The sequence below is a fragment of the Barbatula barbatula genome, assembly GCF_947034865.1.
Source record: "Barbatula barbatula genome assembly, chromosome: 19".
Classification (NCBI taxonomy): Eukaryota; Metazoa; Chordata; class Actinopteri; order Cypriniformes; family Nemacheilidae; genus Barbatula; species Barbatula barbatula.
In genome coordinates this window covers 14,435,188-14,462,291 of record NC_136782.1, presented here as the reverse complement: position 1 = coordinate 14,462,291, position 27,104 = coordinate 14,435,188, and the positions used below count along the sequence as shown (strand labels likewise).

At 38.8% G+C, this 27,104-nt stretch overlaps 1 protein-coding gene across 1 annotated transcript in view; it reads right to left on the bottom strand.

Moving 5' to 3' along the window:
- Positions 1-5,382: 5,382 nt before the first annotated feature.
- rtn4rl1b (reticulon 4 receptor-like 1b) overlaps positions 5,383-27,104 on the bottom strand; it is a 119,045-nt gene continuing 97,323 nt past the window's right edge. The window contains exons 2-3 of the mRNA XM_079482258.1: positions 8,700-9,151; positions 5,383-8,608 (exon numbers count right to left, since the gene is read on the bottom strand). Of these exons, the coding sequence (XP_079338384.1) occupies positions 7,643-8,608; positions 8,700-9,151 (1,418 nt within the window). The 3' untranslated portion in view covers positions 5,383-7,642. The remainder of the gene's footprint in view (positions 8,609-8,699; positions 9,152-27,104) is intronic.

Here is a 27,104-nt window from a genome sequence, read left to right as displayed (position 1 = left end):
TAAGTGCAGTATACTCATTATGAACCAATTTTTTATGTCCTCTAACCTCTGGTTAATTGGTGATTTAGTTGTTGAGACTATTTATTTGGTCCTGGCATCACAGGGGACTGAGGATTTAGTGACTGGTACAGTTGCAGCAAGGCGATTAAGCAGATGTTATTGGAGGATCATGATATTATCCAGGGTCATTTCTGTATTACTATACTCAATGCCATTGATGACAGAGATTATGAGTAATAGAACTCTATAAATGATTTGAGAAAGAGTTGGACCTGTCCGTATGACCCTGTAGTCAACTGTGCTATAACCAGAGTCTTCTTAGGTCATACAATAGTTTTGTGTGTAATCAACAACTACTAATAAAAGCTAAGAAAAAGGTGAAATCTGTATAGTACGTGAAAATCAGTGTGTGAAATGTGTAGTTCTCACACACCATAGAGTGTACTGACCATAGCAAATCGTCTATGGTCACAGATTAGACAACAATAACATAAATCAGCAGTCAGCAAGCACTGTGACTTCAAACATGCGCAATATTTAATTTGCGACCTGCAACCGAGTTAAAGATATGTCACATATAAGTTGGGGATGATTAGGGTGAGTATAGGACAGAATTTTCCTTTCAGATTCTTGACTGTTGAGTATGGGTAATTGCAGGCTTCAGGGTCTTCAGAGAAAAAATGAAAATGAGAAGATGCAGATGAACTTCTCACAGATGTCCACAAGTTCTCTGCAGAGAAAAAAAAACCTTGTAAAAGGGAATAGGTTTTGTGTTTGGGTGTGTACAACGTGTCAGCCTTTGTGTGTTTGTGATTAATTGAAAGGCAGAAAGTGCTGTGTTTGTCATTAGGCGTGCAGCTCAGGGGCTTGTCTCGGCTTTGAATTTGTTCACGACTGATGGTGCTACGGGCCATACAGCTTGAGCCCCAGTTTTATTGGGTTGCCCCTGCTGAAATTGATCCGGCCTTTTAATTGCAGCCATTGATCAGCTGTAAGCTTGACAGAGACGGTTTCAGTACGTTGCCACTCTTGGAACGAGTACAGTGGAGTACAGTGGTCTTTTACCGAACAATAAGAAATGGCTACAGTAAATCAAGCAAAGCCCACGGATGCGTCGTTCGCCACTTGACCGCGGGCGGCTCTTGCTGAAGTGGTGTAACTCACTGCCGTAACTCGGGATAATAACCAAATTGATAAAAATGACATCAAATCATCATGGACTTGATCGTAGCTTTTATTCATACTGTATTTTATTCCTGCACTTTTGACAAGTAAAGTTTGACTTCCAGAGTCTCAAGTAGTCCTGGGTTAAGGTGAGAGCCAAAAAGGCCTCAGCTGTTTTATATGCAGTGCGTCAAGCTGACGGCAGTGAGGTTCAGTACGGCCTAATGGGACTTTCCGGCTAAATAAATAAACACTGGAGTGGAGAGAGGAAAGGCTTACATAGTGGGAGATGATATTAGGTTTGTGATTGATCGGGGAGAGAGGGACCTGGGGTGGATGGGGGGCTTGAGAGGCAGGTGCTATGACGTTGCTTCATTTAGTTTATTCTCTTAATTATCATGTCTCTCTCTGTGCAGTTTTATAGCCATCTTACTCTCTCTCTTCTTCTCTCTTTCTTTCTGTTTTACTTTTTAATATTCTAAAGGCTTGCTTTTAATTAAACTCGCACAGCGGTGAAAGGAAGTCAATTAAAACCTGTGCATCTCGCTTGCATGGATTCCGCACTGCAAACTTTTGCTTCCTTTTGGTGTTGTATACAGTCCCACAGTGGCATATTAGCACGCAAATCCATACAAATGCAGTGGTAAAAAAAGCTGCTTAAGCATTTGAAATTGGCAAACAAAAATTAAACCATATGGTGTTTTAACATAAAAAATAGCACGCAAAACATTCAATTAAGCTCCTTATATTATCACACTCATTGGAATCCTTGGAATCAACTGGTAAAAAGTAATTTGGATATTTGTTTGCTGAAGACGTTGTTGTTTGGTATGATATTTATGACCCTGGACCCATAAGTAGCACTGGTATATTTTTAGCAATAGCCAACAATACATTGAATGGGTCAAAATTATAGATCTTTCTTTTATGGCTTAATCATGAGAATATTAAGTAAAGATCATTTTCTATTTACATGTGGATGCAGCAAAATCACAAACAAAAATAGCCAGAGACACACAAACATACAAACTTTGCTTGCGTTTGCCAGTCCTTTGGGAATCACCAGCTCAATGTTTGGTATCTATGTAAAGCTTAGAATTTCCCTATTTGGGTTCATCTACTTCTTACAATGTCATTACAGCAGTAGGCTAGTAAAGAGCGTTAAAACAAACCAGTTTCTTCTTAGTAATGGCCTGTTACAACACTTCTGATGGACAACTTTAACAGCAATTTTCTCAATATTAAGATTCTGTTTCTATTTTATTTAGATATGTTTTGCACCCTTAGATTCCGTATTTTCAATTAGTTGTATCTCGGCCAAATATTGCCCTAATAAACAATACATCAATGGAAAGCTTATTTATTCAGCTTTCAGATAATGTATAAATCTCAATTCAACCTAACTGCAAATATGATTTTATAATTTCTTTCACCCCCTTGTTTCCTCGCTCTCTTATTTTCTGTCTGTTTTGGTGGTCCATCAGATCTCATTTTCTATTGGCTGCTGTACTTGTCGTTCTCCGGTTCATCCCTTGGCCCAGTGAGCCTCTTCCACTCTTCCCCCCGGCCCACCATCTGTTCTGCATCTGCCTCTTTTATCACATCTTTTCCCAGTGGTTCCTCCTCACCTCGTTCCCTTACCCACTGCTCTCCTCTTTCCCTTTAACCCCATGCTCCTCCCAGCCCTCTCACACTCTCACGTCCTCTCCTCCTTCATTCTGTGGTTTTTGAAGTCGTGTAGGGACTGAGCGCAGGTTATATTTAGAAGCTTTGAAGCAGTTCTTCTCTTGCAAATAAATGCCAGTAAAACAGAGAGCTGGGAATACAGCTACAGCACGTTATAATGTCTGCCGCTGGCCCGCATGACCACAAGAGCACAATCACAGTTGAGCTGAATCACTAAAGTGCTGCTTTTATTCCCAAATCAAGTGCTTGAAATATGAAATGTTTGGAATCAAGCAGGTAGATTTATGGCAAATGTAATCTGCATCACACACTTTTGAAGGGATGTTTAAAGGGGTTTAAATAAAGAAAAATGTAAGTACTACGGTTGCTCTTATCGACAAAGAAGATGTTGCATTTTTGCTTCTTTGCCAAAGGAGAGCAGTTTGTCCGTTTAGGGTTACTGTAGAAACAACATGGCAAATTCCATGGGAGGGGACCCGCGGTGTATGTAGATAGAAATAGATCATTCTTAGGTAATAAAAACATATTATATTGCATTTCTGTCAATAGATCCTTCGTACAATTACACACTGGACATTTAACACACTGCTTACGGCCACACCACCCTGAGCATGCCCGCTCTCATCAGATCTCGGAAGCCAAGCAGGGTCGGGCCTGGTCAGTACTTGGATGGGAGACCGCCTGGGAATACCGTATACAGGATCAGATGGCTGCTTGTCGGAACTGGATTACTTATCCCTGTTGCAAGTCTTGTCTATGGTGTATTGTGTACATGTTTTTCTCCTCACCTTCCCCATGTAATGCTTTATCTTCTTCTAAAAATACATTTCGTTGCACTGTAGGCCTACTTGTATGTGTGTAATGACAATAAATTGAATCCAATCGAAAAAATCCAATCCAATTAAGTCATATGTCATAATGAGCATGTGCAAACATTTGTTGCTTATTTTACGTACATATGTCTGTATATGCAACTACTTGTGAAGCCAATTCAGGCTGTTCACAAATGATTGGGAAAATATTTGTCACACTTATGATAATGAACAATTTTTGTGTTATTTTGAAATGTTGCATTTAAGTTCATATATGTGAATACAGAATTATACTGTATTCATATTGAATACACATGCATTTCCACTTTTTAGACACTTGTGTGAGTTTAAAAGAGAAAAACTTGCTGCCATATGACATGTACCCTTTAAATATTGTGTTTAGTTTTCTATAGTTCCATTCATTAATGAAAATGCCTGTGCCTCTCATAAAGGTCTATTTATGCACTGGATTATGTAAATCTACGCGAAGAGAGAGAGAGAGGGTGAGATGAGCTCCTGCACGCCAGAGAGAGAATGAGCCGAGACCCACCATGTTATCACGTTAGAGATGCTCATCAATTCAAATGCTGTTTGCGTCTTCCACCATGCAGAAAACTAACTTTTTCCCTCTTTTCATTGAACAGAAGAAAAAAAGTAATTTACACTCCAACGCGGGAATCGATTTCCATCACGGTGGGTGTATAGGAGAGGGAAAGAGAGGAAATGGGATTTATGCTGTAAAGGCCGATTAGAAAGCTTAATGATAACCTTGAAAATCTCCAGATTTGCAGCGACACATTCATAAATTTGCAACCCTTCGGATTTGATTTATAGAGGGTTAGCTGTATGAGTTTTGCATGTTTCGCTGATTGCACACAGACATCAATAAGTTAGCCAGTGCAGCACCTGTGGTATGGAATTACTCTCATCTGTTAAATTAATAGTGTTTGCGTGTGGCAGTGTTTCTGGGCATTCTGGGTAATCAAGAGCATATATTACTGTGTAGTGACTCCTTATGTGGTACCGTTTATGTGTGTGTGTTTGCGTGTAAATTCAAGCTATACTGTCATACAGATGTGGGTTTATTTTAGATCCAGTGGAGCTCTGGTCAACAGTGTGATTCATAAAAACAGAACGGAGGAGCAAACATAGTGTTATAGAATTCATTTATAGATTGGTTTCCAAACTGTAGTAGTCATATCACTGGTGGTGCAATGCACAACAAGAGTAGGTTGTGCTAGTTATTCCCAAGGTGGTAGTTAATCTGAAAAAAAACACTATTATATAGGACCATAGACAGTAAACATTAAAACTAGGGGGTGTCCCACACACATACAGTTTGGAAATTTTGGAATTTCTAATTATTGTACTGTATATTTTAATCAGGTTCTGGATTATTTACACTGTTATATGTGAAATATTAACACAACATTGATAATCACTTTGTAATATAAGGATTGTTAATATTCATACTGATATATTCACTCAAAAAACAATTGCTTGGCTTATTTTCAACCCAGCCGTTGGGTTGTTTCAACCTAAAATGCTGGGTTGAAAATAACCCAGATTTCCCCATTCCCCAAAAAAGTAGTTGGCCGCGTAAAAAATATTAACACTGCTTTCGAAGTATACTGAATGAATGTGTAAGTGGTTTACATGGGTCAGCGTTCTTCCCCCTGCCAACAAAACATATACAGAGTGAATGAAAACAAACACATTTAACATAAGAAGATATAGATTTTAATATCTTTATAAACGTTTTTTCTTGTTTTTTTAGAACAACTTGTTAAACCATCAAATTACTAGGATGGAGAGACACAGAAGAGACAGGAGAGAAAGGGCAGGAGGAGAGGAAATTGTATTTGTGCAGTTTAGTCAGAAAACGATGCCCCGTGGACATACCAAATCAAGATATAAACAAAAATTCCATCGAAAGAAAGAAAAGGTAAAATAATAACCATAAAAAAATCATAATTGAGTTCTGAAGAGAGGCTCTTCAGAGATTCAGAAACCCTGTTGTAATAAAAAATGTCAGTAATGATGTCAGTGTCATAGTACTGGTTAATATTTCCATTGCAGAGTGTGACGATACAGTTCTCCTTATTTGTACAAAGTGTGTCTTAGACCAGGAGAAACAGTTCTTCGGCCATCCATCCTTATAGTGTCCTCAATGTCAGTGAAGTGATCGTCCCTCCCGTGGATTCACAGCAGACACTCTAGAGGCAATCAAACAGGCCTATATGGCTCCAAAAAGTCTTTATATTTATTTATGTCACCACAAGTCTTTTAAAGATACATTTAGTTTGTTTTTGTTTTTTTAGCTTTTCTCTTCTCTGGCTTGTTAAAACAGTATATTTTTGACCTCTTTAAGAAAGAAAGGTGTCTGTGTTTTCAATGGTGGGCTTACTGTAGGCTGAAGGCGCTTTGTCAAAATGGAGTTCACTTCAATTAGACCCGTGTCCCCCTCCAGAGTCCAAGCCCACATCACAAGTCCATTTCTAAATCCTCTGATTCACAGCCGAACAAAGCGAACATACACAGAGGACAAGAAACAAAACACAACTCTAATGTTTCATAGCTTTTTATACTGGACACACACGCACACACTGTGTTTCTTTGAAGCTAATGAGTTCAAATGGGTCTCATTTGCTTCTACAAACAATATAGCAGCTAGTATAACCATTGGCTTTTTATGTGCTGTTATAAAACAATACAATCCAAAATTCAACTGAAGCCACTTCTTAGGGCAAAATAAGAAAATATGAAACACAAGTGCAGGAATATATGAAAGGGAAAGGTGAATATTGGTGGTATTTAGGTCTTAACTTTTCAATTGAGGTAACAATTATGTATGTGCTTTTATATTGGCTCTCCAGTTTAGGAGCACTGCTTACAAAATTTTGTTTAGTTGTTTACGATGCTTGGTCATTTAGAGGAGTTAGATAATATTCCCATATACCAGCACAATGAAAGCAGGTCTTTAACTCTAAAGATGAATGACAGTCTTCATGAGAGGAGATTTTAGGAAACTATTTGGCAATGTGATATAAAAACGGAGAACAATGTAACTTGTAGGATTAGCAGTGTCCTTTGTATCTGATGTTTGGTGTTAAAGGCAATGTTCACCCAAAAATGAAAGTTCTTTCATCGTTTACTCACCCGCAGGTTGTTTCAAACCTTTATAAATGTCTTTGTTCTGCCAAATACAAAGAAAGATATTTGTAGGAATTGTAGCAATTTTCAGTCATTCACTACCATAGTAGGAAAAAAATATTGTATCTTTTTTGTTCTGTTGAACACAAAATGGCATTTTTTGAAGAAGTTAGGAAAGCAAACAGTGCTGGGGCATCTTGGACAACCATTTAAAAATGTCCTACTATGGTAGTCAATGATGTCACAGAACTGAAAATTGATAACATTCTTCCAATTTTCTCTCTCTGTGTCCATCAGAACAAAGTAATTTATACAGGTATGAAATCACATCAGGGTGAGTAAATTTACAAGGTGAAATTGGTTGAAAGTAAAAATTTTGGAGTGAACTATCACTTTAAGTGAAAATTGGTGACGTTGTGCTTTCTAAACACAATCTCTGCTATCTGTTTAGCTTTATTAAGCTTGCGTCCCCTATTGCACATTCTTTTTTACATGTTTATTTGGTTATCTGTGCCTTCTTTCATTAAAATACATTTTCATTTGGAAGGGGAGAAGAGACCAACAGGAAATGAGAAACGTAAGAACAACAACAGTGGCAGTGCAAGCAAGTTTAGTTTGCTTTGCTTTTCTTCATGTACGTCAACCCATACATTGAGTTGTTTCAGTCCAAATGGCAAAGCTCCGTATACAATGTGTTACACATTATCACTCACACGTACGCACACAAACTTAAACATACACACGTTAGTAGGCCTGGTAATGTTGGAGCTAGAGCTGATCTGAGGACTTTGGAGTATTGGTAATACTATGAAGGCCCAGCATCCAGTTCAGCGCAGAATGAGAGCGATGCTTAAAAGCATAAGCAGTCCCAGAATACTAGAGGAAAAAAGAGGCAGATGATAAGAGCTCCCCCTGTTGGTGGCCTGTTGGACCCCACTGGGGGGACGCACAGAGGTCCGGGGTGTGCATTTGTGCTTTCTGCGGGTGTTCAAACCATCTGAAGATGTTTCGTCATATTTCCCGGTGAAATCTGGGGAGGAATACTCCTTATCGGCCATTTCCTTTAAGGTGTGGACCTCGTTGGGTCCTTTTTCCTTGCTGCCCCGGACTCGTTGGCGAGTGCAGTTCCGAGAGCGGCCGGGCCTTGGAGCAGGTGGGGAACTTTCTGGTCCTGCCTGTACATCATTTATGGCAGGGGGTGGCTGAGGCAGGGGTGAGGGAGGGGATGGGTATTGTTCATTTTGGTGGGGGCGGTGTGGAGGCTGGGCAGGATGGGGCTCTTGTTTCAGTGAGACCTTACCCGTTCCTGCCCAAGTCTTGGTCTTACTCTGGTGTAGGGACTCGGAGCCAGAACAATTGGGGAAGTCCTCTTTCCTCAGTTGCTTCAGATCCTTGCCTGCCAGTTCTGCTGGTGCCATGCAGCCCACCAACGACGTGGAACCCCGAAACTTTTTGAGCCAGTCCCACAAAGATAAAGCCTTACAATCGCATTCCCAGGGGTTATCGTTGAGGCGTAGATACTCCAGGGCAGGCAGCTGAGACAGACACTCTCCAGCGAGTTCCGTCAGGGAGTTGTTGAACAAATAGAGCGTAGTGAGTCTCCGCAGGTCGTGGAATGCCAGCCGGTCGACCCACTGCAGTTGGTTGTGGTGAAGAAGCAGCCGGTCTAAAGCCCCCAGTCCTCTGAATGTGTTCTGGTGCAGACTCCACAGCCGGTTCCCATGGAGAAACAGGTGGCTTAGGTTGTGTAAATCTGCAAAGAGATCGTCTTGCAGATACTCTAAATGGTTGTCCTTCAGACACAGAAACAAACCAGTGGTTATATACTGTATTACATTAAAAAAAACATAATGCACTATAATGTACACTACATGATGGGCTCACCTGCAGGTAAAGATACTGGAGGTTGCGGAGACCCTGGAAGATGTTATTGGGCAGTGCACTGAGGCCACAGCGGTATAGATGTAGGGCATGGAGCCGGTCCAGCCCGTGAAAGGTTTCTGCAGACAGCGAACGCAGGTAGCGATTGTCTCCCAGGTCGAGTTCCTCCAGCAGGTTGAACCCTTGGAAGGTGGACGGTTCAATATATGTGATATTGTTAGAGTAGATCCAGAGAGTGACCGTGGAAGGGCTAAAGTGTCCCCGTAGCAGTCGATGTATCTTGTTGTTTTGAAGGAAGATGCGTTCGCTATGTGGAGGAATGCCTTCCGGGACTGACAGGAAGTTGTGGGCTTGGCAGCTGACAGTGCTGGGGGCCATGTAGCATATGCAGTGACGTGGGCAGGACCAGGAAAACTCCAACCCACAGAGTACCAGTAGGAACTCCAGCCCACAGCCTGCAAAAAATAGAGAGAGAGAAAGAGATAGTGTTAACATTTTACTGATGTAAATTAGCATAGAACAAAAACATTGCTTGGAAGAACAATAAATCAATAAGAGACACTGGAGCTAGATTGAAGTGAGCTGACATATTTTTGAACTTAAATATAGAAAAATAGCATATTATTAGTAGTCATAATGTTACTAGTAAATTTATATTGTTGCTATGATCATCTTTCTGCGTGATCGATTGTTTCTATGTTGTAATGGAATATATTTTATAACGTAAGATTTATTTATAAAGGGATATTTCACCCAAAAATGAAAAATCTGTCATCATGAATTACTCTCTCTCTTTCTCTAGTTGTTCCAAATCTGTCTAAATTTCTTTGTTTAGTTGAACACAGAGAAAGATATTTTGACAAATGCTTGTAACCAAACTTGGACCACATTGACTACCATAGTAGGGAAAATTACAATGGTAGTCAAAATTGCCCTAGAACTGTTTGCTGTCCCACATTCTTCAAAATATCTTATTTTGTGTTCAACAGAACTTGAATGTGAGTAATTAATGAGAGGATTTGTATTTTTGGGTGAACTATCGCTTTAAAGAAAAAATGGAAATATTATTTTTTATAGAAATATAAGTACTGACATTACAAAGTCCTGATATTTTGTAATAATATTTTACAATATTTAAATATATTTATTTCTCAAATGTACACAGTTCACCTAAAGATGAAACGTCTGTCATCATTTACTCATCCTCATGTCATTCACAAGCCTGTTGTGCAGAGCACAAAAGAAGATATTTTGAAGATCGTTGGTAACCAAATAACATTGACTTCACCCTTAACCTCCATTGTATGGACATAAAACCACCAAGACATTTCTCAAAATATCTTTTTTTGTGTCTTACAGAAGAAAGAGTCACAAACACAGGTTTTGAATAAATACGTTTTTGTGGTGATCTCTTTAATACCACGGATGTGGTAGAATGTATATATTTCCATTCATGGATGTGTTGAGCTATTGTTAGTCAGAGGATACCACGTTCTTATAGATCAAACTTCATGATGCTCACACAAGCTCAGTTTCAATGGTAAATGCAAGCCACACCATCATTCAGTGATAATACTCACACCTCACTTGGAAGGTAATCAATATCATATAGCAACATAATAACATCGTTTCATTTGACCTCTGATTTCTGGCTCAAAACATGACTGCAACCAGCTAAGTCTTAAGTTGTTCTTTTTCTTAACAAGGTTGATTCTGACCTACGAAACTAAGCCCATGTTGGAAAGAAACAATATCATGTTTAAGGGACAAGCGCTGCAGGGAAGCAGTGAGAATCTGCTTTTACAACTTTTTTACTTGTTTGAGTGTATAAGCGGAGCTCACCCTGCTCCTGCTGAAACTGATCCGGGAGCCTGCAAAGGTTCTCTTGAGTGCTTAGTTAAACCTGTGTTAAGCCTATGAGAGGCATACAATACCCCGCTGCTTTCTGACAAGCTTCCTTGAAGCCATTTTGTGCAATTTATCCACCAATTCATCTACACGCAGAATGGCAGAGAGGGAGACATTTTTACACTATTATGAGAGCCCCATTTGCTCACAAGTGGCAGCTTTCCCCCGCCCCTCTTTTCAGAAATGCATAATTCAACGCATCATTGCTGTCATTCACTCAAGATTGATTCACCGCTGCTGCCTCTGAACATCACCGTAATCCTGCAGCTTTCTGCCTTCGAAAACACAGTGCCAGGAATTACGTGTTTTCAGGAGATGAGCGGATATTTATTGGAATAGCTTTTAACTCCAAATGTGTCTGAGCTGTGGCATTCAGAAGTAAATGCCGTTGACCTTTAGTGATGATTCCCTGGGCGTCTGATGACAGCGCAGGAGCAGACTGGCTTCCCTGCGTGCGAGTCTCGCTCCCTGAGTGGCTGTGTAATCCCATTTGTCCTGACGGTGTGCCAAAATGAAATATGTCCTTACCAAACAACTAAATAAGCATCCACTGTGCCTCACCATTCTAACACAAACTTCCCCCTTGGGTCTTTCCATATGTGTGAGATTAACAGTAACAAATTGAGTTTTTCTTGTAATATTAGCTACTCTAAACTGTTTCCTGGAACAGAAATGTATATAATTTGTTTATTAGAAAAATGACTTTGACAGATAGGAGCCTGGAAATGGCGAACATTTTATTTTAGCATAGCAAGTTTTTTGTATTAAAATGAATTTAAACCATGTGTAAAGTATGTTGTATGGAGGCGTATGTAATAGTAAATTTGTTTTATGAAATTAAACAATTTCCATGTTCATAGATACCTGGACATATCAATATACCATTGTCTGTATCTTTCTAATGATGATTTAGATTTACAAATTGGTCTAAATTTGTTTCATTTAAAATGTTATATAGAATGTACAAATGAAGACATAAAGATGTTTATTTTGGTGGGCAAATTATTGTCCGAGCAGTTTGCTTGTTATTCCGTGAAGATCTGGCAACCCTGAGCTTAGGTCTATTCAGGGTATTGAGCAGATGCATTGATATCACAGAAGAGAGAGGATTAGAGGTCCCTGTCTTTTCCTACACCAACTTTCTGACGATAGCTGCTTCGCAAAGTCCTGTGAAATGCTGTATGTTCAGATAAACCACACATGCAACTCTTAGTTTGAGAATTATCTAGCAAAGAGGAACAGCACACACGATAGATCATAATAAATTCCTCAATGTTGAAAAGATCTAAAATAATGAGATCTGTAGTAATCCAATATAACGTTTGCTCTCATCTGCTCGGTAAAGGATATTTTTTCATTCCATCCCCATGTTTTGTTAGTGTGACACCTGTCCCTACAGTGAATGAGAGAGAGAGTGTGACGAATTGCAGACGGAACGTTAAGCTTTTGGGGATTTCCACCAAATAAACGGGAAAACACAAGGCAAGCAACTGAGGTTTGGCTAGTGGAGCAGTTAAGCTATTTTCCTTTATTTCTCTCACTCTCTGGCTGTTTACGTCTGTTTGCAAATCCCTTTGTATTAAACATTGCATATCGTGTATAATGGAATTCTCCCTCAGCACTTTACATAACAGATTAGGGATAAGCATATATTACAATACCATATTGAAATATCACTAGCTGAAGTATCATGATAGCAAGTAGCATCACGATGCCGTGTCATATTCATAACTTAAATCTATGAAATAAACAATTTCCTTAATAAACAGATCTAAATGAAACATTTTGTATTTACTATAGTCAACTGTATTGACGGTATTTTGACTGGTTACCAGGGTGTTGCTATGCAGGTACAGTACTGTAGCTGTTCTGAGTGTTTCGTGGTGTTGCTGTGCAGTTGCTAGGGGGTTCTGGATTGTTGGCAGATTGAAGTATCATGCATACTCCTTGCACAAAAGATGAAGTACACAAGTTATAAGTCAACTGCTTGGTTTCTGAGTATGAGCATTAAAAATGAAATTAAAAGTATGGCTGCTCGATTATGATAAAATCACGATTATTTTGGCCAATTTTTAGATCCTGATTATTTAACACGATTACTCATTAACCTTTAAAACAACTTAGAAAAAAAACCTTTTAAACTCTGAATTTAACTGAAAAATGGCACTGCTGAACCACTGTAAAGGAAAGGTGTTCCCTGATGATTTATACTACAAGAAAAGAGAGGATTCTTGCCAAATGGAATGCAGCACATTATTTTGTTTTTGTAATTGATGAAGGCCAAAATTGACGATTAATTTTCAATAAATTGCACAGCCCTACCTTGCAGTACTGAACAAACTCCAGAGAGATCTGCTGCCTAACATTGTCACCTTCCTGATCCAGCCCCCTTGGATCCCTTACAAACAGCAATTTACACCTTCTTTATCTAGAGACGAGTCGAGTGAGAGAATAGGAGATGTGGAATATCTTTAGAGCTCTGGTGAATGACAAAGGGCAATAGTAGGATGAGAGGTAATAATGAGAAGAAGAGATAACATAAGGGCAAGCGGCAGTCATTAACTGCAAATATAAAAGCTATGAATAGGTATTGCCAGATTTTGTCTCTCACAGTGTGACTTATTTGTTAACCATATGTACACCATATATAAACGCTTTCACACGAACGATACTTCAATCATTTATTTATTTATCATTCTACAGTCCATTTATTTATCAATTAAGATGAAAAAAACTCCCTTGGTGGTCTTAGAAAAGCATAATGAATTAAACCAGGATGTTTTGTATATTAAAAATAAAACGAATAGAAATAGCTCATTGTAACGTCACTTAGAAGGAGAACAGTTATGATTTGTGAAGTTATGATTCTAACACTGTGTCTACACGGGGCGTGACGCGACATGAAAAAAGACATTAGAAACGCATTAGAGCCCACTATAATGAAACATTTTGTCCACACTGGATGTGGTGCGACGTGACACCCGTATCATCTATGTCGCATCTGGTGTAGATATGATGACATGTACAGCCTACAATAGATTCTGCGTAAAAATGCCGTGTGTAGTCTGTGCTATTGTATATAAACAGTGTTTGTGTTTCAAATGGTTTTACTTGAAGATCTTGCAGTGAGTGCTTTTGGGCAGATCTGCATCTGAGCTCACGAATGATAGCCAATGAACCCCAGTCACAGAATAAGATGAATACGATTTCCACCACTCTATAGTGCCTCTGTAGTGTCTTATTGTGTCAGTAACATCAATCTCAGCTCCCAAGAGTTGGAGAAGGATTACAGCTCTTGAACAATGGAAGCCATGTTGTTGTGTGTGGCTTTTGAGAGATTTTCTATGGTCTTATGTACTGTGAGCTACTCGTACTGGCCAATCTCAACCAGAACATTTCGTCTACTGCTTCTCGCTCACTCACTCTCTCTCATTCTTTATTTTCTCACTCCTCTTTCACTCTACGAAAGACACTGTTGAAGGCTTGTTATGCCAAGACTGATTAACCGTCTGCAACCATTCTCTCCGCTTGACCCTGTGACCCTGTGGTTCACCGTGCCTTTTCATGGTGCGCAGTCTCCAAGTGTCGAAATTTATAAATAAAGGCATAAAGCAGAATGTCTTTGGTCCCCAGACAGTCAGCACGAAGTAAGTGTTGTGGAATATCAATGAAACATAGTTCACACTAAATTCGCCCTCATGAATAACACATGGTTGCTAATAGGAGAGAAATGGACCGTCTGTTTCCCTGCGTGACTCTGCCCACCATTACACGGGATAAACTCAATTTCCTGTTTCTCTCTAAGGACCCCGATAAACACTTGGCTGTTTGTTGCCTAGCTCGCAACAAGTCTATAAACGGCGCACTTTCATGTAATGTTTTTGGGCAGACGTTCACACATACACACGCCGTTTGACAATCAAGCTAATGGCAAAGCAATAAAGCTCGACATTGATTGGTTCAAGCCTTGTTTGCAAAGCCAAAGGGAAATCAAGTGACTTTTTACACACTGCTGGCATTATTTGTGCGTGTTTAACTGTTGTCATGGGTAAATAGACAATAGAAAAGTTAATAATAGACTTGGAGCTTATTTACATTTTAGCCAAACTAGGGTTTTTTTTAACGTAAGAGTTGTATATCACTACATCGCGTGGTTATTGTCAAATGACCGACTTAAAGGTTCACCCAAATATGAAAATGACTCCTTATTTTATCATTTCAAAACCTGCCTTTTCGTTATAATGGAAGTGAATGAGCATGCAGGTTTGATCAACACAAGAGTGAGTAGATGATGACTCATTCATTTATTTATTTTTGGCAGCACCGGTCAACTTAAGACCTATATAGACTTGCAAGTGTTGTGTTTAAGCTAAAGATAAGGGTGTTATTTTAATTATGTCAAGCTCAGTATTATATATTACAGGCTGTTAAGAGGAAATAAAGAAGCGCAGTGTCATTAGGTCGCATTGGTGGTGTGTGAAACCCAATTGCCTGGAAAGCAAAGCAGGACAGAGTGTAATCCAAGCCAATATTAAGGCTTAGTGTTTAAAAACCAACACTGTACAGAAAATAATCAGATTTCATTAGCATTTACAATAATTCATGTGCTATGTGTTTGATATGGTGATTACTCTTAGTTTCATGCAATGATTAATGGCAGTCATTAGAGCGCACAGACATTATTACAGTATATTTGTTTCTTCACCCGAGCTTGCTAGTTAGTAGTATGCTAGCATAACAACTGTTTACAGTATCTCTGTATGAAGTGACAAGCTGTTTATTTGCTATTCATAATAGCAGCATGCTTCCCGAGCCTCAAATCCTTCATGAAAGGGATTTGAGCTGGTTGTTATTTATTAAATAAGATGTCACAGTGTCACGATTCTGTTGTGGTTTATTAATGACAACAGTAATGAAGGGATGAGACGGCTCATCGTTATTGTAGCATGTTTGATTTGTCGTATTTCTAAGTCTCCAATTTTGACAATGTGCTTAGAAATGTATACGGCGGGCAAAAATGTAGTGGATGTTGTGTAGGGTCTTAAAGCGCTAAAAGTCTAAGGGTGTGTTTATCTTTAAATATCCTACCAGTATACTCCGAACAAAGTCTTTTGGGGACGATTTATGAGACTACGCAAGGTTTTTATATTCTACTAAAATGGAAAAACATTAAATTTTAAAGGGATAGTTGACCCAAAAAGGAAAATTCTTTCATTATTCACCCTCATGATCTTCTGTATAAACCTGTGTAAATGTCTTTGTTCTGCTAAACAGAAAGAAAGATACCTGGAAGAATGTCGGTAACAGTACAGTACAGTACAGATCCCTTAGTAGCTCATATGATTAGATACATTTTAGAATATTTAAGTCACTGGAGAAGTCGATGTTAATGTAAGTGTGTGTTTGCTGTCTGATTTGGAAAGCTGTTACAGAACAAGTGCCTTTCTGACAGTCACATTTCAAGGACCATTCTAGTCAAATTTCCCTCAATCACTTTAGATTTGGAAAGTAAGAACCCAGTTATACTGTCCTTGGCTCTCTTAAATAAACACAATGCCTTTTTTCTTTTATTGTTTGATTTATTTGCAGAGTGATTACAAAGTGGCCAATTTGAGAATTCAAGCGTTTCCTTGAAATGAGCGGAAAATTTCAAACTCAGTTATGTAGCAAGTCAGAAAAAATAGCACTTATTATATTTAGTAATGACACTGAGTTGCCTGGCAAAGTCAAAATGTACGTTTTAAATCACATACACCAGTAAAAAATTAATTCTGTAAAACGAACACAACACGAGGAAATATAGCCCCATTAGCCTCCATACACCCAGTGTAAATGTATATTTTTATGTTGTTGTATTGAACTGTGCTCAGTTTTAATTACATTTTAAAAGGCTTTCGAAGACATTAAAAGTACAGTGAATATATTGCTTAATTTTACGCTTAATTTGACTTTTTATGTGGTTGTAAACTTCATGCTGTACTGTGTATGACAAATAAAATATGAATTGAAAATTGAATTGAAATGGAACATATAACAGTGGATGGTCTACTGTATATAGAGTACATGACTTTATCTCCACAGAGAGAACTGAAGTGTTAAGCCGTGCGGTCCCACCTCAATCGTGCTCTGCTTGATAAACTCATATAGCAGAGGTATTGTTGGCACTGCTCACCAATGAGGGAAACCCAGTGACTTGCCAAATGTTATCTGAACTAAAATAGGCTGTTTCTTTGTAGATGTTTTTGCAGCGCTTGGCGCTTCGTTCAACTTGTGGTATTGTGAGCGAAAGTGGCTTTAACAAGCCAATAAGTTTGAGATGCCAATACATGTCTAAGATTAAGGGACGGGCTACTGAATGCAAATCTAAAAGCAAGCGAGAGAATGACACACATGGAGTAGATATTTGTATTACGTGATGAAAAACTAGAAATAACCTTCGGTTACAAGTGGTTTCTGTTGTAAACTATGTGGCAGCAAGGCCGTAAAATGGCCATTTCTGTGCAAATGTGTCAATGTGTATGCAAAGTTAGAGATTTAAAGAGACAAATGAAGTTAAATGGTGATGTTAGTTTTCAAGTGAAGAAGTTATGAACAAACAGTATGAACAAACAGCTACTGCGTGTCTAGATGAATATGCCTTGTTGGTGGAGGATACCGAAATGCAGAGGTGGGAAGCTGACGGAGCCGCAGCTGTTTAATACATGAATTTTAATTATGTATATTTAATAGATGTTAATTCTATTTACTTCTGTTTGGAGCAGGTAGGCAGGTATGGTTTTGTTTCGTTTAAGGGTCAGCTGAATTACCAGACGTGACTTGACGTGATACAAATATTCCCCTTGTCTTCCACAGCAGTCTGCCGCTCTATTGCAGTGTTTGTGTTATACAGCAATGCACTGTGAATTATGAATCTGTGCTTTTGAGACGCTGTCTATCACTTTGCTCTTATATCAGCTGCGTATAACTCAATCGTGCACTAAATCTACTCGGCACACCCATCTAATGCTGTCCCTCACTATATAACATCAGATCCGCATAAATTCTGGTGCATTGCTGTAAAGCATAATTAATGGAAGGGTCGCATTGAGGCTTTTATTTCCTGCTATAACTCACTATACCCAATGCATCGCATGCTTCTGCATTGTGGCGTCTGAAGGCTGAGTTTTACATCCAGCGCTTGGCCTTGTGCAAAATGACAGCCAGAATTACATGTGCTCTTGTCCTTTAAGACAGCTTTGCAGTAAACCGCCTTCAAAAGGGATAATGCACTCATCTGTTCGAGTGGCTGGTTAGCTGGGTTTGTCGTTTGTTAACGGCTCATATCAGGCCTAAATATTGGCAATTCACTTTGACATCAATTCATCTAACCTCAATTTGTGCCGCTTTATTTAATGGCTGCCTAACACAATGCCTAAGGACACCCGAGGAACAGTTTGCAAAGAGCTAATTTTCCTTTCGTGTCTAATTTAAATTTAAAGCTTGATGTTGGTCATTGATCAGCCAGACAGAGTCATCAGTTACTGGCCCACTCAAGAACGTCATGCTTCCGCGTTCTTACTGGTTGAACGCTGGCGGACACGTGTTGCGCTCACCGAATGAACTGTCGGTAAAAGGTTTTTGTAATGAATGATTTATAGCTTGAACACACCTCGCTCAAGGCAGGCCGGCACACCCCGGTCCTGCTGCAACCAAAGGGGCCAATTTTACAGCTCACTTCGTTTTAGTATTGGCATCCTTCAACACTTTTCTGAGACTGCCTTCAAAGAAAAAACTGCTCCTTTAGGTTTGCATGTCCTCGGGGTGCATGCCGTGCAAGCTTACCATTTGCATGCCCTAGATTTGGAGGCGATAAATTATAAAAGGGTAACATTTTTGGAAACACGTAATCAAAAATTTGGAAAGGCAAATGCAGAAACGCTAATAATTGCAGCGAGTACTGTAGCATTAAGCAGTTTTAAGACAGGGAGAAGTCAGGCAGGTAAATGCAAATAAAAGGTCCACTATCTTTTTATAAATGTTATAAAGATATCTATGAGAGCAGCTTGACACAGTAACTCAACAGATTAGTCCTGACAGCCAGCGTACAGGAACAAGACCCCAATCCTGCTGCTTTGAACTCCCTGTCGACTAGGTCACAGTTAATGCAGACAAAACCATTTCTGTTCACCCTTTCCAGGTATGGCTTGGATTGGCGAAACACTCTTTCAAAATATACAGCATGTTATGCTGCAACTGCATCTTTCTTCCTGTATGAAATTGCAGTTATTTGTAGGTTTATAGGCATGAATACCTTGGTGTATTGTATAATTATAAAAACATTTTCCTTCTGTCAGTTCACACAGAATCTACTCATGCGTTTCTGGGTATGTTCAGTTGACTGCGGCACCACGTTGGGCATCAGCTGGGTCCTAAAGTCCTCACGATACCTAGATTTATTTTTTAACTTTTGAATTTATATTCTTTTATTTAGTGATGCCCAGCCACCCTTGTCCCTATATCAGCTCTTATTGCTGTTTTTTAACACTTTAAGACCTCAGCTTGATTGACAGGCCATGTTTATTGTGCAAGTATGGGCAACAAAAAGGGTAACCCTTTGATGTTGCGGTTTCTTGTATTTTTTAATTATCACCCGTCTTGTGGTTTTCCTTGCTTCTGCTTTTTGTGTCATCATAATCATTGTAGCTGGTTTCTGTCTCACCTCACTGGTGCAGGAAGAGAAGAATCACCATTCTGTTCTTCTGATGTACCTTACCGCTGTTCTTCATTCTTGATGTCTTTCACTCTCTCCCTCTTTTTGCGTTTTCTTCTTTTCTTATTTTTTGTATTCGTCCTATTATGTAATTATATTTTTAACATACATTCTGTTTTCCAATATATGTCAAACAACAACAAAACATACAATAAGGTCTTTGTGACACATGTAATGACTCAAGTGATCGTCAAAAATGCAATAGTTAATGCTCTCTCTCTCTCTCTCTCTCTCTCTCTGTGTGTACTATCTACTGTTTTCCACCGACCCAGTGTAACTTTCTATCCCAGTGTTGTTTACTCTTCCCTCTGTGATTTTGTTTGGTTGTTTCATCACAAGCAGCAACGCGGGAACAGAGCAACACGGGAAGCTCAGCTTGATAAAACACAGTCCGCTTACGGTCCAGATTACGACAAAGCCAATCTGGACGTTAGAGATATAGCAGTTTATGGGATCCACAGAGTTATACGGAAGCCACACCACGCTCAACATTAACTTTAACGTTTACCCATCAGGCTTTACAAAATGTCTTCCATCATGCTAATTTACTTAAAAAAATGTAACTCAGAAATTACTTTTTTTCAATGGCCCTGTGGTCTTCACCACGAACAAGCTGGACATTACTTTCGGTGGTGTAGAAGAATGAGAATATTGTTTGTTTTAAACATATATTCTTAGTTGCTGTTTGCGATGTTGTTTTATTAAAACAGAAGTCTAGTAGACGTCATATCCTGTTACTGAAGTTGGGGTGTTAAAAGTAATTTTTTTTGCTCAAATACAAAGCCTGGTGTGACTGCACATACAGTCTTTGTGAAGTCAGGTGTATTTCAGCAAAACCGAAATATAGCTGTAAATAGTTTAGATGTAACAGTAGGAATGAAGGGTGTGACAACACTGTCGCTTCTCAGAGATCTTTCTGTCCAACATGGGGAGGAGTATCTGAGCTGAGCAATTATGTCTCATTTGAAACTCCTGTTTATCATATGGTTTGACAGCAGAGGGGGTGAGATACTTCTGATAAATCCCAGATTGCATCTGTCGCCTTTTCCAAGTCACCCGAAAATCAACAAAATGAACCATTCAAAAACCATCTGTTATTGACGCTGACGTCTGTTGGATGAGGGGAAGCTATATTCGGCACTTTTCACAAATTTGATAAACTTTGAGGGATGTAATGAATCACCGTGAACCGGTTCAATATTGATTGTAATATTTGACGATTCAAGTCGGTAGAGATGTTAAATAAATCGCAATACATGATTTGAACACCAGCGGCCGCTGTGTTTACTTCAAACTTGGTAAACGTGGATATGCTGATATTTCTTTAAAAAAAATCAAAGTTAGGAAAAGTACATACCAAGTCTCTGTTTGTTTATATTAAAGAGACTTTTGTATTTTGTTTTTCAATTTTGTTTAATTTGGCATAACATATATTTTTATTACAAATAATAAAAATAATAAAATAAATTGTTTTAGAAACAGAAATGAGAAATAATAAAGTGCAGTTGTTCATTTTTCTCAACTCATTTAGTGAACAATGGTATAGTGAGATCAGTAGTATTGTGAATTGCATCGCATGGTGAGTTGTGTGAATTGTTACTTCCCTGGTTACAATAGCTAATTTTGCAACAGGTTCACATAACATTGTAAAAGAAAACCCTGCATATCTACCTACTGGGGGTATTTTCAAATCATTAGAGGTATTTCAAGCAACAGTTGTTTTTTCCCTTACGAAAAGAATAACTTTCATAAAATTGATATACTTAACAGCATAGCAGGGAAGTAAAGATTTGCATCTCATTTTCTTAAAAATACTGTGTAATTATTTGTATTTTTAAAGACATTCAATATGAGTTAAGAAGGTTAAAACAAATACCTGTCTTTATTTTATGGCATTTTTTTAAACCAGTTACTACAAACATACTACAAACATTTGCCCCTACTGAGTATCAAATTATTTTTGGCAAAATTTCCAACCCCTTTTTCTTGCAACCCTTTTTCCCATTTAGGTATAGAGTCATTTATTTTTGTTACATTTTGTCCATGTAATCTTTACGTTAATGCTATGTTTAAAAATAGAAAATTGGGTCACACAAAACAGGTTTCTAAACTGCATTTACTATCCCAAATTTTGGGATAAAATTTTTACAAAAGCCCTGTTTTGTGCCATACTTGTGCCATTTTAATACAGATTTCACAAAGAACAGAAAACAGTCTCACAAAGGACCATCCTTTTTACAAGAGTGACTCTGAGAATAAAAAAGAAATGTTGGAGTATTGCATTTCTGTATCAATATTAAATTGGTGAGGCAAAAATAACATCTTTTGCAACAGGCTCACATACCATTTTAAAAGGGAAAAAAACACATTTACCCTGCATATCTCCCTAATGGATTATTATTAACACATGTCCACAGCCCTGTTCCTCTAACTCTGCCAATATTTACTGCCAGACTTCCATTTTAGGAAACACTTAGAAGGGGAATGATTAGTTTGGGCCTCGGGCCACTGGGACTTTGTGTGTAAGCCCCTAATGAAACATTGCAAGCACCTCCACATCATGGTCTGTGAAGGGATTCTGAGTGGCACCAGTATCAACTGTGGGCTCAGCAGTCTCAGATGAGGTCTGTCAGCAGATGTATGAAGACAGAAAAGATGAAAAAAGAATGTGAGAGAGAGATGGTAAGAGACATGCTCATGGGAGCAAAGAAGTTAAGTGGAAGGCAGATATATTAAAGCAGCAGAGCAAATCTAACACCAGGAGAGAGAAGGGGAGGACCCTGAGTCTGGGGAGAAAGATAACGTCCCCTCACCAAACAACACTTAAAGTAGCTGAATGTTACGCCTGTCCTATTTTTGTTATGACCTCTCTGCACGTTCTGCTGTTCTGTTGGGGAGGATGAGGGCAACACATGACTTTTAAGTGTGTCTCTGCCTGTAATATAGGAGGTTTGTGGAATTTCTTTAATGCTTTCCTAACACCCCATTGCCTAGATGTAAATGAACATTAGTAAATGCAGTATGGGTTGTTACTACACCATCTGAATATATAAAGCATATCTTTTTATTGACATGACATATGTGTGTTTCAAAGTGTTCCTGCATATTGGAAAAACAGCATGTAAGTAACTATTATTTCATCATATTGTCTGTGTTTATGTTTTGAACCTTGTTTACAGAACTGAAAATTCTTCCAAATATTCCAAATATCTGTTCTTATCAGAACAAATACATTTATACAGGTTAAAAACAACCTGAGGGTCAGTAAATGATGACAGAATGTTCATTTTCGAGTGAACTGTCTCTTTAAGCAAAAAAACAAAGCAAGAAAAGAGATCTGGGCCAAACTCCATCTTCTGAGATTAATACCCAACCACATATACACACTTAATTCTGCTTTTGCCTGCGACTCTGAATGCACCAGCCCTGTTTGCTCCTTCATTTTTTTTCATTTAAGTGCAGTAGAGCAAAAATGGCTTCAAAAAGGTTGCAAGGGTCCACGCTTAACGTGCACGTGTACTTTCTTCGGCCGGAACAATTATTCATTTCATCTCTGTTCAATACACCTATAAAAATGTACCATGGTCAGGGTGTGGTCTATACTTATGAAATTGATATTGGCATTGCATGTAATTGCTTTGGCCTTTAGTTTTAAAGCCGGTTACTTTGAATATGTTAAATAAGCTGTTCGCTGATTCAATTAGCCCAGATGAAACAAAGTTGTGTTTAAAGCATCCTCTCATATTTTTTCAAGGGTAGGGCTGACTCAGTGTTCCTGCTGCATTGAGTCCAGACAGTTACACAATCGGTTTGAAATGAAACAAGCTGGTTGTAAATCAGCTTTGCTTACCCAGCGCCTACAGCTGCAGGTGGCATTGCTCCATGTCATTGACTGCGCCTTGAGCTGTTTTGAATGTGTAAATGCCGGGCGAGAAAACACACAGTGGCTCACGCACGCCCTGGGCTCGAGGCAAAAACCATATAGTTTTTTATATAATCCCCCCATCCTTTCCCAGTACAGCCCTAATGATTCCAGAGGGAGTAGAAATTAAGGAAAAAATCCTGCAAATGCTTTTCATTTTAGGTGAAGAATCTTCTGTTAAGTGAGGCAGGTTTCTTTTTCATCTGCTGCTCGGTTCTTTGACACGAGCGTTTTAGTGCTGTGGAGGGAATTGGCTCGGCAGAACGCTTCAGTTAGAAATGACAAAACAAAAATTAAAAGCATATTTTTCACACAGAAATAAGTGAGCCAAGGGCCCACTATCAAAGTTATTCAGTTGATAAGGGAAACCGTAGCGTTATATAGAGATAGGACTTATTTCTTTTTTTATGAGGTCTATTTGATGGATAAGGCCGGATGCCTTTACGCAAGCTACTCTGAGGCATTGCTAAAGGTAAAAAATTGTGTCTTCAAGGTGTGTGCTGTAGACTGATGTGACTGAGCAACAGAAATGGCCCCTGCCTTTATAGAAGATAACAGCATTTGTCTGCTGTGAATTTCAGGCTGTTGTTTTGGACCATTATTTTCATGTCCCCATAAAAACACGTTGAAGGCTACAGCGTTCCGTAACATTTCGTTCTGGCACCGCTTAAACCCTGTAATAACAGCACAGACTGAACAGCCCTGTCCTGTCTCATATTTGGATCTGAAATAAACTCCATATTGAGTAGTGGGTAAAATATTGTGCGGCTCTCAGCCCTTGTTTGTTTTCCTGTTTTTTTAGCGCGTGCCAAAGCCGGATTGTATGACTACCCTCACGCCAGAACATTCTCTAGAGTGCTCATTATGTCTCTATGTTGATATCTGAAAGCATTCGCTATTGGCTGGGTAGAATGAGAATCTACCAACTGCTGTGGAAAACAGCAGAGATGTGGGCACAGGCGTAAACTTCTGTATAAAGTAGTGCAGTGGAAGGTCGGAATGTGATTATCAATATAAATACCATGTTTTTTTAAACGTGTACCAGGGCGATAGCATGCAGACTTTTTATTGATCATTTTATTGATATTTACAAAACCCATGATAAACATAAAGGATGACTTATAATGATTCATTTATCATTGTGATATATAAATCATGAAATATGGAGATACAAGGTTTTAGAAAAATAGCAGCGATATGAAAATTGTAAGGAAAGTAAATGCAATTTGCAACTTTTTTCAACACAAGACTTTTACAGGGTGAAGAAATTGCAACTGTAGTGTAATTAAATTGTTCTCAGAACCGTATCATGTTTGGGATACATTCATTTTACTGTGCTCCGTTCGGTTAGTATGTCAGTCAAAAAAAACCTTCACAACCCATCTTTCTTCAAGATTAACAAGCCCTTGCCATCAGAAAGTAACAGCATCCAGAGGAAAACCACAGGGGTTCCACCCCAAGCACATTTTCTGGCTTATTCTTAAAGGAAGCAAGCCCGATGCTGATGCGGTCAGTAGGCAGGCTAGTAGCAGTGAGCAAAAATAATTATATAATTTATTATTATTATTATTATATAATTTAGCATTCTAAATGATTTGAGTCAGCAAACAATTAAAAAAGGATTCCATTTGATTCCTTAATACACATTCATGGCATTACATTGCACAATATATGCAAATATGCATTGTGTCTAAAATGGTTTCCTCTTTGGCCGACATTACTAAGACCTCAAGGGCTATTTGTAAATTTTATCCAGTGGATAAAAACCTAATCCAGGCATTGTTTTATTCATCTTGCCAATAGTTAATACAGTTATGCAACACCATGTTAGAACGAATGCAATACACATGTCCAAACTTATTCAGGTCCGGCTGGATTTGGTAGTCTAAAGAAGGCACAATCTACGGATAAAACCTGCTCTACATTTCTCCTTGTTAAAAATCAGAGTTCTGCTCAAACACGTCAAATTATGGAAATGCAATTTTGCGAATGCCATCCTATGAAAACGAGAAGTCACGTCAGGCCTCATGAGGAAAAAATGGGATCTGATGAAGCAAAAATTTCCTCCGAAGATGAAATCTTGCGGCGCTTGCTAGGTTATGAAACAGAGAATGTATTACATTTCCGTGATAATCGGAAGACATACCAGATCGTTTTTATTCACTCTGCCAAAGTTGAGACTGATGCCGTTTGAGCTCAATAAGTATTCATGTTACAGTGTTCCACGGGAACAGATTTTCCAGAGAACATTGTGAAACAGGAACTAAGGAATACATATCTGCGCTACGTATGCCACTTCTACTGGGCATATTGTCTATCGGTGATGAGCGATTATTAGTCATCACTCTCTCATGCGCGATGTTAATTGACCTCACTGCAGACGTTCTCTCACTTTTTAATTACGAATAATTGCATGTTTTCGTTGGTTATTCCCTTGTTTATGTCTGCTGTGTTTAATTTTGGATTGCAGCGTCAAATGATGCTCTGCCACTTCGCCCGACTGTGGCACTCATCCACCGTGTGAGAGCTGTAATAACTACGGTAATTTCCACTGCTGCTTATATGCGAGAGGATTTAATAGCGCATATGAAAGAATATACATTTGTAATAGCGTTTATGCCACTGAAAAGAGTGGCAAACCATCTAACGGCTCTTGAATACTGTTATAATGGCTTTGATTGCGTGTGTGTTTGAAAGGCCAAACACACAAGATGAGATGTTCCTTCACTCGACTGTGAACGTATTAGTAACTCATTAACACCAGCGCGTTGCAATCAATACGCGTTTGCGTCTGTTTGTGTGCCCTGGAGCGAAAAGCGCTTCTCAAAGCAAATGAGATACGGCCTTTTCTCTTTAAAACTTTTTAAGACTTGTACAAGACTTGTCAAGAGGGGGCATCTACAATGCACATGCATATGCTAACTTATTCACATTGACAGAGAAATATGATAATATTTCTAGGTGGACGTACCCAGTGGCGCAAAGCAAAGCTCCCTAATGGATCCCAATGAATCGGAGGTGATAAGGTGACCTTAATGGGCTCTGTTGTCAGTTGTGCATCCTACCTAAAAGACACGCACCTGACTGTCTCACTACCAAGATTGAAAGAGGCTGCTTCTAACAAACTTTTATTCGAGTGTAACAAGATCTCGGAAGTGGTGCACTTCCCAGCTCCATCATCATTACGGCGGGTCTGAGCGGCAGCAGAAAGCATCACGTTCCTCCTGACTGGCTGCAGCCATTGATGCTTCTGACAGCAGACCACCGACTAACCCTCGCAAACACACACCTCAAAACTAAAAGAGTCCCTTAACATGTTCAGTCTATTAGAACTAACATTAGTTATATGATCACATCCATACACCAATATCTTAGTCTGAAATGTGTCTGTTGTGGGGTATTTACAGTTTCATTTATTCATTTAACACATTTATTCAAACATTTTGTAAGCTAACAATAAGTTACTAGCTACACTTGAGTTGTAGTTTGTGTTTGCAAATGAATTCTTCACTTATTGTTCAATTAAATTAAATTGTAATTTCATAAATACATGTTGGAGTGGAAACGTAACGTCATTTATGACTTTTTAGGAATACCTGGTCAGGCAACTGCAGTAATTAAGTTCGTAATTTCCTAGTTATGACAAATGAGCGACTAGCGTTACAAATAGCTTCACTAGTCACTTATTACTAATGTCATTTTATATTTAGTTCAAGAATGTAGGTTTAGTGCATGAAATATGTTCATTGGCTCCTTATTGGCTTTTCTCAAACGCTACATGATGCTAGTAATGATTCATACAAATGCAGATATTATGCAGACCGATCTT